This window comes from Ctenocephalides felis, unplaced genomic scaffold (genome assembly GCF_003426905.1).
Source record: "Ctenocephalides felis isolate EL2017-DRISC unplaced genomic scaffold, ASM342690v1 CF-g0.4_SCAFFOLD_01886, whole genome shotgun sequence".
In the NCBI taxonomy this organism is placed as follows: domain Eukaryota; kingdom Metazoa; phylum Arthropoda; class Insecta; order Siphonaptera; family Pulicidae; genus Ctenocephalides; species Ctenocephalides felis.
The window spans coordinates 186413977-186429572 of NW_020538040.1; the positions used below are offsets into that span (position 1 = coordinate 186413977).

Consider the following 15596-nt stretch of genomic DNA (forward strand, 5'->3'; position numbering starts at 1 on the left):
CATATATAAATTCTGAAATTTTATAATTATAGTCTATGTCCCAAGCACCATATAACTTATTGCACTGATGTGTCAAATATAACACATTATTGATAACAGAAATTACAAAGGCAAATTATAAAATTGTTTCCAACTATTATAATACCATGTTTGTATAACAAACAATATTCTTAAAGTTTACGCATTGAGCGAAATATTTTGTAGCTCACTAGTTCATACCATTTTTATTTAACAAAATTGGGTTTTAAATTACAAAATAACAATATAAATTTAGGGACTTGTATATAAAAATTCAAAATTGAGTCTCGCAGCATTCAATGCAAAATGCTTAAGCATGAGACAATGCAAAAATTACAACAAAAATATTAGAAACAACAACATTAGTAGATTATACAAAATACATGATTAGTTAATCCAATAATTTATAAAATTTTTAGACTTAAATATTTAATAAAACAAAGTTTACGGATCATATGTTAGAAAAAATCCAAAATTATGTATTTATCACAATTGAAATTTAAATATTATTTCATAATATGGCATGCTAGTTTTCAAGTCTTCATGGCAAACCAGTTTTTGTTTCACTAGGCTAATAATTTGAAGGCAGCATCGAATATACATTTTTTCTCCTAGTACTAGATTCTAATGCGGTTGTTGCAAATATATTAATTATAATACTAATTTGTTCCTTAGTACGGTTCATAATTCACATTTAAATATATAAATTCATTTTTAAAATTGTTGTACTATGAAATAATTCAATAGTGTGTTCTTACACACCACAAACCGATGTTTGTTCTAACATTTGTTCTTAATACTAAAAATTTGTTTGATAAACTGTGATGTTATTCAAACCGTAGTAAATAAAATCTTATATTGGTACAGATTGCTTTGTGCAATTATTGGTATTGCCTTAAGTATAATCGTTTTGTTAATTTTGTAGTGTTCTTGAGATTTGTTAGATATTAATGTGCAGCAGATTTTCCAGAATCACGGCCGCGTCTTTTATGTAACAAAGCATTATTAGTGTTGTCTAAGTTTTTGATGTGAACCTAAAATATAATCATCACATTTTTAAATAAATCACATGCTATTTTTAATACAATATAGCACAGGGGTTTTAAGCAGTTTGTATTATAGTTTGCAAACCCATGATGATGTCAATATAAACTATATGAATATATTTACCTGATCATAGTCAACTCTCATAGTTGCTAAAGATCTAGTCATTTCTTCTTGCACTTCTGGCCAGATGTCTTCACCTTCACGTAACATTCTACCAGTGTGCAAAGGAGTTTGAGGTACTGCAGTATATTTCTAAAAAAAAATCACAAAATTGAATAAACAATTCCCAAAATTATATTTTGAAATATTTAAATTACAGCTATCCATTGTGTTCTCATGAATTGGTCTATTGTAAATCTCTTGGTGGGATCTACATCCAACATTCCACGAATTAAGTCTTTTGCTTCTTTAGATACACAATTCCATTCTGGATCAGGAAAATCAAATTGTCCTGTTCGAATACGCTTTTTCATTCCGGGTGATATTGCCAAACCATTGTTGCTGTAGAAGGGTGGAAAACCACAAAGTCTGAAAGATAGCAGAATTAGAATTAGGCTCAATAGTCCTTTGCTTTGACCACAGAAAAGAAATACTGTGAGTGTACATATAGTGCAAAGTCTAATTTTATAAACTTTAATCAATTGTATTATTTAAACTCTTTTTATAGGGCTCTAATATTTTAAGGACTTTATTGAAGTAAAACTTCTTTAGGCGCGACTAGAGTGTAAATTCGTACAAATGCAACGGAAATGGCGTTACGCCCGAACTGTACGTCATTCGCTCTAGATGAAATCATTTCAATACGGGTCGATTGTGATTAGTAGTTGTATGTGAATAGAGATCTGTCGTTGTATGCATATCAACAAAGAAATCAGCATAGATAAATAAACATTTTAAAGTTACATCGTAGTACAAATCTTGATTTAATAAAAAGTGCCTGAATCAGAAGAATATTTTACCCTTGAAAATAATAAAACAAATTAAACATTTGTGCCGTGTACTAAACGTAAGTTTATTGATTAGAAATTATTTCTATATTATTCGTAGTTTCTATAAATCTTTGAAGTTATTAAAATGGAAAATATTTTTTAGACAAGACAGATATTACAGCTGTTCAAAGAAAGAGATTATAACGCCAGCGAAAAAGTGAAAAAAATACATGCAGTCAATGAATGTATGTTAATTTTAATTACATGAAGTTCTTCAAACACAATTACATGATGAGTGAAGTTGTGAAAACAATATTTGTTTAGGCATTCCGAAGTTTCATTAAAATCCCAAGCAAATAAATCTGATGTTGTCCTTGTGAGTCAAATAAACAATTTGTTTTATTTAAATTAGTTTTAACATATTTTTTAATGCAGAAACTAATATTCAAAAATTTCCACAAACAACACTTTCAAAAAGGAATTCGAATATATTCTATATGATTTATGAACATTAATATGCTTTTATCAGAATATAATTGCAATTTGATAAAACAAATTCATTGAAAAAATGGTTCTCATACTCAAAATATAATATTACTTACAATATATACATTATAACACCAAGAGACCAAATATCACAACTTTTATCATATCGTTCTGGACCCAAAACTTCAGGAGCTGCAGAAATTGACAAAGTATTAGATTTTAAATTTAATTTCCTTAACATATTACTTTTTTTTATTTACCAACATAGTATGGAGTATAACAAGGTGTTGTTAAACTCCTATGTGCCGTAGTCTCCTGTGCAAATCCAAAATCAGTAAGTTTTAATATGGCATCTGGTCGTGTGGTTGAATATAGAAGATTTTCAGGTTTCAAATCTCGATGTGCGATGTTATTATCATGCAGGTATTTCACTGCTAGACAAATCTCATGCATGACTTGGGCAGCCTCTATAGAAAAAAATAGTCATATAATGAATCACATTTCATTTCATAATGAGTAAAATTATCAGAGATTTAAATATTTTATAAATCTATATATTTGCTATTAGCAAATTTCCTTTAAAACTAAGAAATTCTAACAATCGCAAACAGTTGAAACTGCAGTGAATATTTGAGGTTGATTTAAGCTTTTGTGAATTTTATTAACTTCCCGAAGAAGAAGTTTATCTTTTCACCAAAGGAGAAGTTTGTTTTCTCGACGTTTCAAGCCATTCTGGATCGAATGAGACTAAATTTGGAAAAGGTATGCGTGTAAACAGATTTTTTGCCGTAAATCGACGTTTTCTCAAAAAAGGCTAGACCAAGGTTTTATTGTTCGTCAGTTTTATGTGATGATCGGCCAAGCCGTTTTTTATAAATAGCAAAAAACATGAAAAATTTTGTAATAAAGTGTTAAACATTTTTTTTTCGATGATTTTTATTTTATTTTTGACGGTAGATACTAAGGAATGCAATACCGGTATACCGAATTACCGGTAAACCGCCCGATTTTTCGGCGGTATTTTTACCGGTATTTATTCCAAAAATGCCGGTATTTTCGGTAATTTTACATAAGCGCTATTTGATACATAATACCCTAATGTTTGAATTTCTCGGAACAAATTTATCTTTAAATTCCATAATTGCATAAACAGCTATATCTTCAAGTGCTTCTATAAGATAAACAAATGTCAAATATTATGTCAACTCGTCATTAATCTGAATATTTATTGCTTTCCAAAGGGCTTCACATCGTGTTACAATAAATATAATAGGACTGAATAATTCTGTTTGTTTCATCTTTTGTAAAAATGTAACGGTTTTTTAAGTGATATTTGTGCCAAAATATTTTATATCATACTGCGTAATCTTTATTTTTTTCTAACTTTATACATAATAATTATGATAATTATTAAATATTTTCGCTTCTTATTACAAATATAAAATATTATTTTTCGACAACGTTTCGATGTTTGAAAATACTATAGAAGAATCACATTGTTTTAAATAACAATACTCAACAATTATAGTAACTTATTATTTATCTCGACAAAGTATCCGATCTTAAATTAGTGTAGAAAATTATTTTTTTAAAATATTGGAGATTATGCTAATTTAACATATCGGATACAGACAATACAGTTTATTATAATAATGTAATATGATCTTTTATGAGTTTTTGGTCTTTCTTACTCATAAGTTTGTTTTTGGTGAAAAGTACTCAATATACTTGATAGTGATAATGAATTGATTAAATTGCATATACTTTTGTTAAATTATTATTTAAAAAAATAAATTTATTGTTTTATTTTATTGTTTGGTTGAATATAGTTGTAGTTGTATATACATTTTTTTATATTTGCACTAGTAACTTTCAATTTTGTATACGTTTGTTTAAGATAGTAAAAATACCGGTAATTTACCGGTATTCCGGTTTTAAAATGAAAAATTACCGAAATACCGGTATTGAAATTTTCTATCGGTATTGCATTCCCTAGTAGATACCATAGTCTTATAGATCATACTAAAATATTACAACCCTGGGACAACTCGTTTAACTTGAAAATTCATCAAAGTTTGCAAAAATTAGTATCCTTTTTTTGGCATTTATCAAAATTAGACCTTTTATCAAAGTTTGCTCAAAAACGCCTGAACCGATTTTAGAAATTTAAAAGCCCTTTGATGTATCTCAATGAGGATTATCGTTTCTCAGTTTTGTGCGACGATCGGCCGAGCCGTTCTTTGTAATTTGGAAGAAAGTGTTAAACTTTTCGTCCACATTTAAGCTCATACTACCGAATTGATTTTAAAAATCAAAAACTGTTCAGAAGATATTAGTTGGGAATGATACTGATTAGTTTCAGGTGAAAATCTACCGAGCCGTTTCTTTGTAATTAACTGTTGAAAAAAACATTTAAGATGATTTGCATGTAACTTTTTTTGGCAATATATATATCATGGTCTTATAGAACTTACTGAAATATTACGGCTTTACGACAAGTAGTTTAATTTTAAAAATTCATCAAAGTTTGAGAAAATGAGTAGTTTTTTTGATGTTTGTTAAAATTACAATTAGACAATTTACTCTTGGTATAATGATAGTGTGCTTGTTCGTTTTCAATGTTGTGTAATAAGAATAATTTTTTTTATGAAGTTCATGTAACTTGCCTCAAGGCAAAATATCAATACCAACTAGTTATAATAATAATACCTCTCTCTGTAAAACCCTGTTGCTCTTGGATTCTTTGAAACAATTCTCCGCCTTCCATACTAAAATGTAAAATAGTTCAAATAAGTATTATTATGCCAAATATTTAAAAGTATTTTATTTCCAATAAGTACCATTCCATAACAACAAGCAAACAATCCTTCCCATTATAAGTATTTTCATACACATCAATAACATTGACAATGTGCAGACACCCACTCGCCTTCTGATGTATTTCGACTTCTCTCCTGGCCTTGGCATTATCATATAATACCTAAAACGTAAAAAAAGAAGTAATATACATCCTTAACCATTTTTGTATCATTTACCATGTACCTTTAAGGCTCTTTTAACTCCTGTAACTTTATGAAAGCATTGCACAACTTTTCCACTAATACCTAAACCTAGGACTGTATCAGATATACTATAATCATCAGTAATCGGTGTTGTTTTTGTATAAAGACTTGTTCTGAAGTCGCTCATTTTGTACAAAATAGCTATGAAATCTTTTAATTAATATAATATAATACAATGACTAATAATAAATATACTCATGACAAACAAATTATTTGAGCACACAAATACATAAATTGAGTTATTAACAGTTGATGTATTAATTGTTGTATCACTATACGTCAACCTAACCCATTTCTGTCATTTTAATTATTGACACAGTGTTTGATAATTAGTACAGGATAAAGTTTATTTAGAGAACTGACGGATAGCTTCGATAATATGATGAAATTATCGGTATTTAGTCGAGGTGCGAACCGATATCAATGTTTTCGGCGGTGGTTTGAGGATTGGATGGTTTAGGTTTAGAGATTTTTATACAGGTGGCAACCCGTAACCAGTTTTTGAAGCTGTTGGTTGTATTTAATATTCAAAAAGTAGATAACTTCAAATCAAATTAATATTAAATATAAATTAACTAAATTATTTGTATTTTCGATAACCTTTTGGATGTTTTTTAATACAGTGCTACCAACGCGATAAAGTTTAATTTATTTATCTGTCAGGTTGTCGAACTTCGTTTTTAGCTGTCATATCCGTTGCATATTGATTTTGACAGCTAATTTTTAATACACGAATTTATTTTGTTTAAAATATTTCTATTAAATATAAATTAATTGAATTATTTTTTATTATTATTAGTATCAATATTATTGGTTATTTTTTGTAACTTAGGCTGTATTTTTGATAACCGTTTGGATGCTTTTTAATTCAATGCTACCAACGCGATAAAGTTTAATTTATTTATCTGTTAGGTTGTCGAACTTCGTTTTAAGCTGTCATATCCGTTGCATATTGATTTTGACAGCTAATTTTTAATACACGAATTTATTTTGCTTAAAATATTTCTATTAAATATGAATTAACTGAATTAATTTTTATTATTATTAGTATCAATATTATTAGTTATTTTTTGTAACTTAGGCTGTATTTTCGATTACCTTTTGGATGTTTTTTGATTCAATGCTACCAACGCGATAAAGTTCAAGTTATTTATCTGTTAGGTTGTCGAACTTTGTTTTAAGCTGTCGTATCCGTTGCATATTGATTTTGACAGCTAATTTTTAATACAAGAATTTATTTTGTTTAAATATTTTTATTATAGTATGATACGTTTCATAAACTTGCCTGCCTTAAGGCTAATTGCTGGAACTTCCCGTACCGAAAACTAAATTATTAAAAAAAACTTTGCAAAACTTTGCAAAATTTTGAATAAAAATATATTTTTGAGCAATTTTGGAATTTTTGGTAAAAATTTACTTTTTTGAAAAATTTGATTATTTTATATTGTTATTTTTTTTTGTATTTTGTATTATTTTCAAAATTTTGAACATTTTTTTAAACAATCGCATTGCATAGCTGATTTCGGGTCAATATATCAAAGCGCGTAAACGCCTCGTAGTCATCTAACGTGCAAACATTGGCATGGAACCCATAAATGTACACAAAATTTGTATTTATTATTATAATCTTTATAAAATATCTGATAATACAATGTACATATGTCTAATGTTCAGTCTTGACCGCCAAATGCCATTCTTTTTTACCTTTTTTATTGGATCTTCAAAGACGCCTTTACAAAAATTCTACCAATAGTTCATTTCGTCAATACAAGTAAAATGTTTTTTGAATTATTTAAATAGAACGGTCCGTTATCTCAAAAACTGAGATAATATTTTTGGAACTTTTTGCCTCGTATCTCAGAAACGGCTAGACCTGCCTTCGCCAAAAACTAATCAGCACGTCTCCTTATCAACAGCAATCGAATGTTTTTTGAAGAATTGAAATCGGTTGAACCGTGTTCCCGAAATTGTCGACGAAAATTTGTATCAGCACACACACACACACACACACACACACACATACATCCACTTTTTTAAGGTATGCCAAAATGTTCAAAAACCTTTGAAACGTAAAGATATATAAAAATTTTCATTTACATTTTTTTTGCGATTACTATAGCTTGCTCTACGGGAAGTTGAAAAAAAAATATCACGCGTTGTTTGGAAATTGAGCTTTTAAGTGCAGTCAAGCGCTTTGGTCAAATTATGACCATTTTTCGGTTATTGTGGTTGATTTTAGGTATTTTTTTACATTTAAACTTTGAAACCATAACCGCGAATAACATTTCTAGAACCACAATCTAAAAAATTAACAGAATTGCGTCAAGTTTTCAAGACTTTTTATTGAACTATCAATTTAAAATTTTCAAAAGTTGGTCGACTTTGAGAGGCGTCTTTTTTAAAAAATGAAGTTAAGTGTGCAAGTTTCATTTAAAGTTGGCGCATTTGATCGAATTGTAAAGTGGCAAAACACTTGATAATTTTATTATTGAAAAATTTTGAGTTTAAAAATAAAAACCTGAAAATGACGTGATTTTTGCTAGTACATTTTACTCACAATTAGTTCAATAGTTCAGTCTTATAATTTTCAAACAACGTAAAATATTATTTTTTCCAAATTTTTTCAAGACTGTTTAGGTCAATATTATCATCCCGTTTCGACTTGACGTCAAGATCTGGGACACCCTGTACACGTATTATATATACACAATAAATATTTATATACATGTTTATTCGCCCTGCGTTAAATGTATTTATTCGTTCCTCCTTTTTTAAAGGAGTTTCTTGCGAAAAAGTTCCTTACTAATTCAAAACAATATTCCTAAGACCATTATTCGCGCTCTTCCATTGGGTGGCAATCACTTTCGCCTCTTCCTCCCGCAAGAAAGTTTGTCCGCCTCAGTTCCAACAATTCTGTACATATGAGGTAGCGCCGTAGCGCCTTACCGCCGTACCGCCCGCAACGTACCGAACAGCGTGCATGACCGGCGGCGGTGCTTCATAAAATCTTCGTGAATTTATGTCCTGGCGTTATTTGAAGTTATTGAACGGTGTTAGTTTGGAACTATCGCCGTATTAATGTTCCGGGAACCTGGAACATAGCTGCTTTTCCTCATGGGGGCAGACAGGGACAATGTAATGATCTTAAGTTGCCCGAAATCATGCTCTTTCTCGCTTTCTCGTTAGCGAATACCTTCGGAAGAAATCACTCCCATTTATAGTACCGGCACGGACAGACCCCGACACACCTGAACTAAAGATATAGTGTACGACGAGTATCTGTCTCGCCAATGCTGGTCAAACTACCCCTGATGAGCTTTCACTCTTCAATCGACGGATGGTTTTAATTATTTTGGGTTCGATGATATTATCCGTAAACCATTAAACATTATTATTGTATTACACTCGAACCCTATAAGTAAAAATATATGTAACAAGTGGTACATTGCATCGTGCCTTGAGGCAAATTGCTGGAACTTTTCAGACTGTAATTTAATATACTTAAAAGCTTTAAAATATTTTGAAAATATTGAAAAAAAATACATTTTTTGGAGAATTTTATAATTTTTAGAAAAAATTGTTTTTTTTTTTTCAATATTTTCTAATTTTTGATATTTCTTGTAATTTTTGAAATTTTTTGTAATTTTCACATATTCCTCGAAAATGAAAACTCATTCAAGCTCAATTTTTTTAAAGTTTCTGAAAACTTAACTTTTTGAAATTTTCAAAATATCTAGAAAATTTTGAAACCCATTCAAGCCAGTGTATCCATACAGTCGAAAATGTCGAGTACATTTGCTGGAACTACATATTGTAGGGGTATTCACCCTTTACAATAATTATAAATAATATTATAAATTCGATGTAATAGTTAATATGAATAACGCAATTGGTATGACTAAGCTTGTGACATTGTATACAACAAAGTATTACAGATAAGCAACATTGTAACGAGCCGTAACGGTTTCTGCGTCTCAAATAAACACCAATGAATCATTTTAACGTATTTTTCTGGAAGGATGATTGCGTCATCATCAGAGATTATAAAAAGCCGGAGGACGACCAAACGATGTTCATTCTTGACTAGACGCCAAACAGTTCACATCACTTTTATTTAAAATATCAATTGTGTATTAAGTGTAACCAAGTAATGAAGTAAATAAAAAGTAATAAAAGTCTTCAGATGTTTAATTAAATATTCCACAGTGAAAAGCTTTGGATAGCAGCAGAAGAACCTAATTTTAATTGTTGACATCGTTGGTGTGACACAACATAATTGTTGGCAACGGATCCACAACATAATTTGTTGTTAGCCAAGGGTGCACAACAATATACACATGTGTACTTTAAACATTATAAATTTGGTACGGAACCTAAAGAAATGAAAATAAATATTGTACTTGTTATTAAAATCTCTATAAAATATCTGATAATTTAATGTGCATATATAATTATCATTTTTGATTGCCAAATGGCATTTTTTTTCTAACTTTTTTTTTCTGGATCTCTGAAATCGCTGGTCCTGTTTTACCAAAAATTCAATCAATTTTTCATTCCGTTAATACGAGTGTGTTGTTTTTTGAATCATTCAAATCGGATGCTCCCTTCTCTCAAAACCTTGGTTGCCATTCAAAAATAGTATCTTTTTATATTTATATAAACATATGCATAGTATTGTTTATTTTTCCGGCTATTGTTGTTTATACCTTTGATTTATGAACTAAGCCCTTATTTTTAAAAAAAAAATATAATTATTTTTCTCATATGTTTTTTCAATTTTTTTCTCAAAAAATTATTTAATTTTTATTTATTTCATTCTATGGGTATAAGATGTCTTATTCTTCAGGAACTATTAATTATAAAGCAATATATTTTTATTTATACACTTTTTGAATTATAAAAATGGGTGAGATTTCACTTTTTAGTTTTAGCTAAGCTCGCCGTATTTTCAAAAATAATTTTGAGTAAATTTGATATTTGATGTGTGTGTTTTTATTTTAGTTTTAGTTAAAAAGGTAAAAAGTGATATCTTCAAATTTTAAATTAATTTAGTAGGTGTATAAATATTTAAATGCATTTTCTGAAGAAGACATTCCATATCCCTAAAACACAGAATAAAATAACTATTTTTTTTTTTTTTTGAAAAAAAAAATAGTTCAGAAAATTAACATTATATATATGAAATATTCAAATATTAGTGCAAATTCATGCTAGTATTACAGTTTGTACAACCCAATGAGATTCAGTGATTTTGTAATTGGTTTTTTATCATCATCAATTTCTTCATTTTTTATTTTCGTTTTAATAAATGTAAGAATTAAGTGAAAGTGGCATTTCTCACTGATTGCAATTCGTTTCGTCTTTTCTTCTCTGACAAGATTTTGTTGTTTTTTTATTATTGAATCAAAATTAAACTTACGCCAATCTAAAAAATATAAATTATTGAAAAATAAATATTTTAGTTTATAACAAAGCGATAAATTTTTTGATGTTACTTTCGAAAATATCACTTTCAACCTTTTATTCCTTTTTTTCGAATTTCGTTTATTTTGTTTATAAATTCTGTAGACATTCATCATTCTTTTTTGCTATACATTGTTAAAGATTAAATAATTTAGATTTGAGAATCTCTTCCCCAACCCTATAAAAATATATCTCATAAAGTAAAAGTTTCTAAAATTGTAATTGGACACGTGGAATCAAAGTAAAAATTGATTACCCCTTAACGATCGGAAAAAGAACATAATATTTGTTGGTAATAGTATTTAACTGGCAATTTTCAATTTGAAATGTTTTGCTTTGAGAGATATAAATGTACTTATTTTATTTACAACACCCTTTAGAGCGTAGATTATATTTTAAATCTTACAATAGAATGAAATGACATGACAAAATCATAGACAAGAAAAGGCAAAATATTTTTGAACATATTAGCCGTGAATTAAAAATTATAATTTAGATAAATACTTTTAAAGGAATGGATTTGGTGCTTCATGTAAAAATAAAAAAACCTCAAGAACTATATTAGAAATTAAGAAGCAAAAACTATTTCCGTGCAATTTTTGGTCAATCGTAAATGAAAATTAAAGATAAATAATTTTTGTCTCACAATTTCTAATATCCTTTTGTGGTAATTCGAGTCAGCCTTGATGATGAGGAATCATAAAAACAATAGAATCTTATGACATGTCGACTTTTGCAAATGACCAGGTTTTAATGTACCTAATTCATTCCTTAAATATCAAAAGTATTCATATTTTTTATTTTACTTTAGTGTTTCACATCCAAGTCGGTAGAATTGTTTTATGCCACAGATCTATGTAACAATTTGTACTTCGCGCCGGAGCGCAAAACTCAATTCCCAGCGCAAAGCATTTTTGTATGCACATAAGAAAATGTATTAGATATAACGTTATTTATACGGGGAATGTAATGTAAATATACGTATATAAAGGGAATATATATTAGAAATAAAAAGTAGAGTGATGCTCACACAGCGACTTCCAATCCACTATCACCGCCGTTTTTCCCCGGCATAGGTACCTTTTATTTTACACTGTTATAAAATTTACTATAATGCTCGAAATTTATACGGTATGTGCTTTTAGCTTTCTATATAGGTGCGCAGTACGTAATATTGCCATAATCGTAAACGTATTATTTGTTTCAATTTCACTTTTCCAGGGCGCTCGGTATAAAGACATCGTCTTGGCCCATAACGCAGTCATCAAGGGCTATCAAATTCTAATATATTGTACATTTACATGGGTTCAGGCCGTATCGAAACATTCATTGATTTTTCGAATTTACCGATTTTGCCGTTCTATAAGTGATCATAGGGAAGTATTGCGGTCATCAAATGCTGATATATTTGTGTATCTGCATAATTTGATGCGGTAAAAAAACATTACAGATTGATATCGATAGGTTTGCAAAATTCACGATCCGCACATAAATTCCGATAATATTCTTAATATACGAGTGTGTCATGCAAACAACTTTAGAACTATTTTATGTTCAATGAAATTTTCAGTTATTTCCTAATTATAAAAATGTTTTTTCAGCTAAAAAACTGAGTTTTATTGTGTTCTATAGTTTTTGTTATTTTAAATAAGGAAATTTACAGAATTTTTGTGTTCTCTAGTAGTTATTATTTTAAACGATATTTAAGTTATCTACATATATATAAAAATAAGTCGGGTTTTCATTCCTGACGATATAACTCCAAAACGCACGAACCGATTTCGACAATTTTGCATTCTTTGGAAAGGCCTCGGGCTCCGCAAGGTTTATAGCTAAGAAAATTAGTGGTGCATGGCATAGTGCCTTAATGCAAATTGCTGGAACTTCACGCACCGTAATTAAAAAATTGAGTAATGACATTAGTGAGAATTATCAAAATTATGCTTGAAATTAAGTTAACGAGCAATTCTTCACTATCCAATCAAAAATTGCTGGCGATTTGGTGAAATACCAATGATTCCGACTGGTCATCCGTTTGACTTCAAACGATTGAAATTTCCAGTTCGCCTTGCATTCGCAATAACAAGTCGCAAGGCCAATTGCTTAGTGTTTGCGGGATAAATAGATTATTTAGAAAATCATTGTTTTTCACATGGGGAGTTATACGTTGCCTGTTCACGAGTTGGGAAACCATCCGCTTTGTTTGTGTTAACGTCAGATCAAAAAACAAAAAATGTGGTTTACCAAAGAGCACTTCAATGAAATGGATAATTTGCGGATTCACTTTCATTTACTTAAAGAAGTTCAACTAAAAAAAACTTTATTTTTGTAATCGAAATAAATTCATTACTGTTGTGTAATAAAATCATTTTTTTCCTTTTCAAATATAAAACAAACAAAAAAATTCTTCATCTTTCTCACGAAACCATCTGGTGGCGAAACGGAGTTCGTCGGGTTTGCTAGTTCAGTATAAAATACAACCGCGACTTGCACACTTGTACCGAAAAAAAAGTTTTACTCAAATATTTAGAAGTAAGGGATGACAATTAACTAAAATTGAATTTTACGTGCAGATGTTATAGAGTATTTTATAACCATAAAAAAATTTACTATGTTTTTATTTATTCATTACATTATTGCTAAGTTGTATGAAACAACCTTCGGCAAAACGTCTTCTGAAAGTATTTTTATTCAAAGTGCAAAATTACATATAATTAAATATATTTTATTTTAAGCTTGAAATTCATTGATTTTTCTACTTGATCGTTTTATAAGTGTTCATAGGAGGAAAATATTGCGGTCATCAAATGCTGATATATTTGCGTATCTGCATAATTTGATGTGCCAAAAGGACATTTACAGATTGATATCGATAGATTGCAAATTTAACGATCCGCACATAAATTCCGATGCCGTTCGAAATGTATTCAGTCAGTATATTTAATTTAGCTCTACTTTGTCAACGTAATGATGTAATTGATGAAAGGGGTGCCCGGAAGCGTTTAATCAGAATGAGTAATACCTTGCTTTCAATTGCGTTATATTAAGTTACAAGTATCGTTCGCTATCTGCCATCGAATTTGTTATCGCGTTTGTGATACTAACGGCTAATAATATTACCTTTAATTTTGTTTTATCGTTCGCCAATTAAATTATCGATTTTATTGATTATGCATCTCTCGCATTATCCACTTTGATATGTAATTAAAAATGCAAATGATCAATTTAATTAATTTGAACGAATGCTGTTTATAGATTTCAATTCATTAATTAAAATCACACAGGAACGAGACATACCATTAATACTTACGTAAAATATTATATAATTAAATAATGATCATTAGCATTTATTTAACACGATCAAATAAAACATGTGAAATAGCTTTGTACGGATCAGAGACATGGACTCTATGAAAGGGTGACAAGAATTAAATAGGGAGCTTTGAAATGTGGTACTGGATGCGAATGGAGAAGATGAAGTGGACAGGCAAGATAACAAATGAAGAAGTCCTGAGAAAAAAGGGCCTACTGAGTACAATCCTGAAAAGAAAAGGAAACTGGATCGGACCTGTTCTGAAAAACCTCGCCGAAAAAAGAATGCCTTGTGGGTAAAATAGGACTGAGAGGAATGTGAAGAAGAATGCAGATGATTGACGACTTACGCGAAAAGAGAAAATACAGGGTACTGAAAGCGCAGGATCAGGAAGTATGGAAGCAGAAGTTTGAAAAGAAAAATACATAAGAAAAATGTATAAAAAAGAGGAGGGGGAATAATGGTAATGAGAATGATAGACGACGAAGATTAAGAAAATCATTTATTTGTGGTGCCTCTCACACCATGGACCTGCCTTATGTAAACTTTGGAGTCGTAACCGTGAATAACATTTCTAGGACCACAGTAAAAAAGTACAATTGTCTCGAGTTTTTAAGAATTATGAATTCATTCATTCATTTTTACAATCAGTCGACTTTGAGAGGCTATCATTTTAAAAAAAGTGTGTAGTCGCATTTAATCAGGATTGTAAAACAAACTTGATAATTTTATTACTAAAAATAAATAAAAACTTAAAAATAACACGATACCCACTAAGTTTGTCTCTCGCACATCGAACCTTGCGTATATTACTTTTGAACTGATTGTAAGTAAAATACATAAATATGTGATGAATTTTGTTAATACAATTTCTATAATACTGATAAATTTTTTATTGGTGCAGCCATTCCGGGAAAGCTATTTTCACTTGGAAACATACTGCTATCTATATTTTTTAGTGAAAACCGATGTCACTTCTGCTAGATATCAAGCTGTTCGAGGCGTTCCTCTCGTTCGAAGTCCATAGTTCTAAGCAGTTCCTCTTTGATTATTTTCTATTTCCACTTGCTCTTGCTCAAAAATGAAACTCTATATGAAAACGATAAACAAAAACTGTTTGTAATTTAAAAAACCATCTCTGGCTGCACGTTGGATTTATACAATTGATTTTGTAATAAATATTTTTATTGAAATATCTATTTTAAATGTGTAAATATAAAATCGGCACATCATACAGTCATCATGGAAAAGCTATTTTTAATATTTTCGTTAGCACAT

General features: G+C 29.5%; 1 protein-coding gene across 1 annotated transcript; it reads right to left on the reverse strand.

Moving 5' to 3' along the window:
• Positions 1-545: 545 nt before the first annotated feature.
• On the reverse strand, positions 546-5793 carry LOC113378631 (MAP kinase-activated protein kinase 2-like). The gene is made up of 8 exons (XM_026619186.1): positions 5523-5793; positions 5321-5460; positions 5190-5248; positions 2741-2947; positions 2597-2672; positions 1383-1593; positions 1189-1317; positions 546-1052 (listed from the first exon to the last, which is right to left on the reverse strand). Exons 1-8 carry the CDS (start codon positions 5667-5669, stop codon positions 966-968), a joined length of 1056 nt encoding a protein of 351 aa, XP_026474971.1. The 5' UTR covers positions 5670-5793; the 3' UTR covers positions 546-965.
• Between the last annotated feature and the right edge of the window lie 9803 nt (positions 5794-15596).

Coding starts and splice junctions, on each gene's coding strand:
- LOC113378631 (XM_026619186.1), bottom strand. CDS start 5,669: ATGAGCGACTTCAGAACAAGTCTTTATACAAAAACAACACCGATTACT. Junction 5,249..5,320: donor TTGCTTGTTGTTATGGAATG/GTACTTATTGGA, acceptor TTTACATTTTAG/TATGGAAGGCGGAGAATTGT. Junction 2,673..2,740: donor TTATACTCCATACTATGTTG/GTAAATAAAAAA, acceptor CAATTTCTGCAG/CTCCTGAAGTTTTGGGTCCA.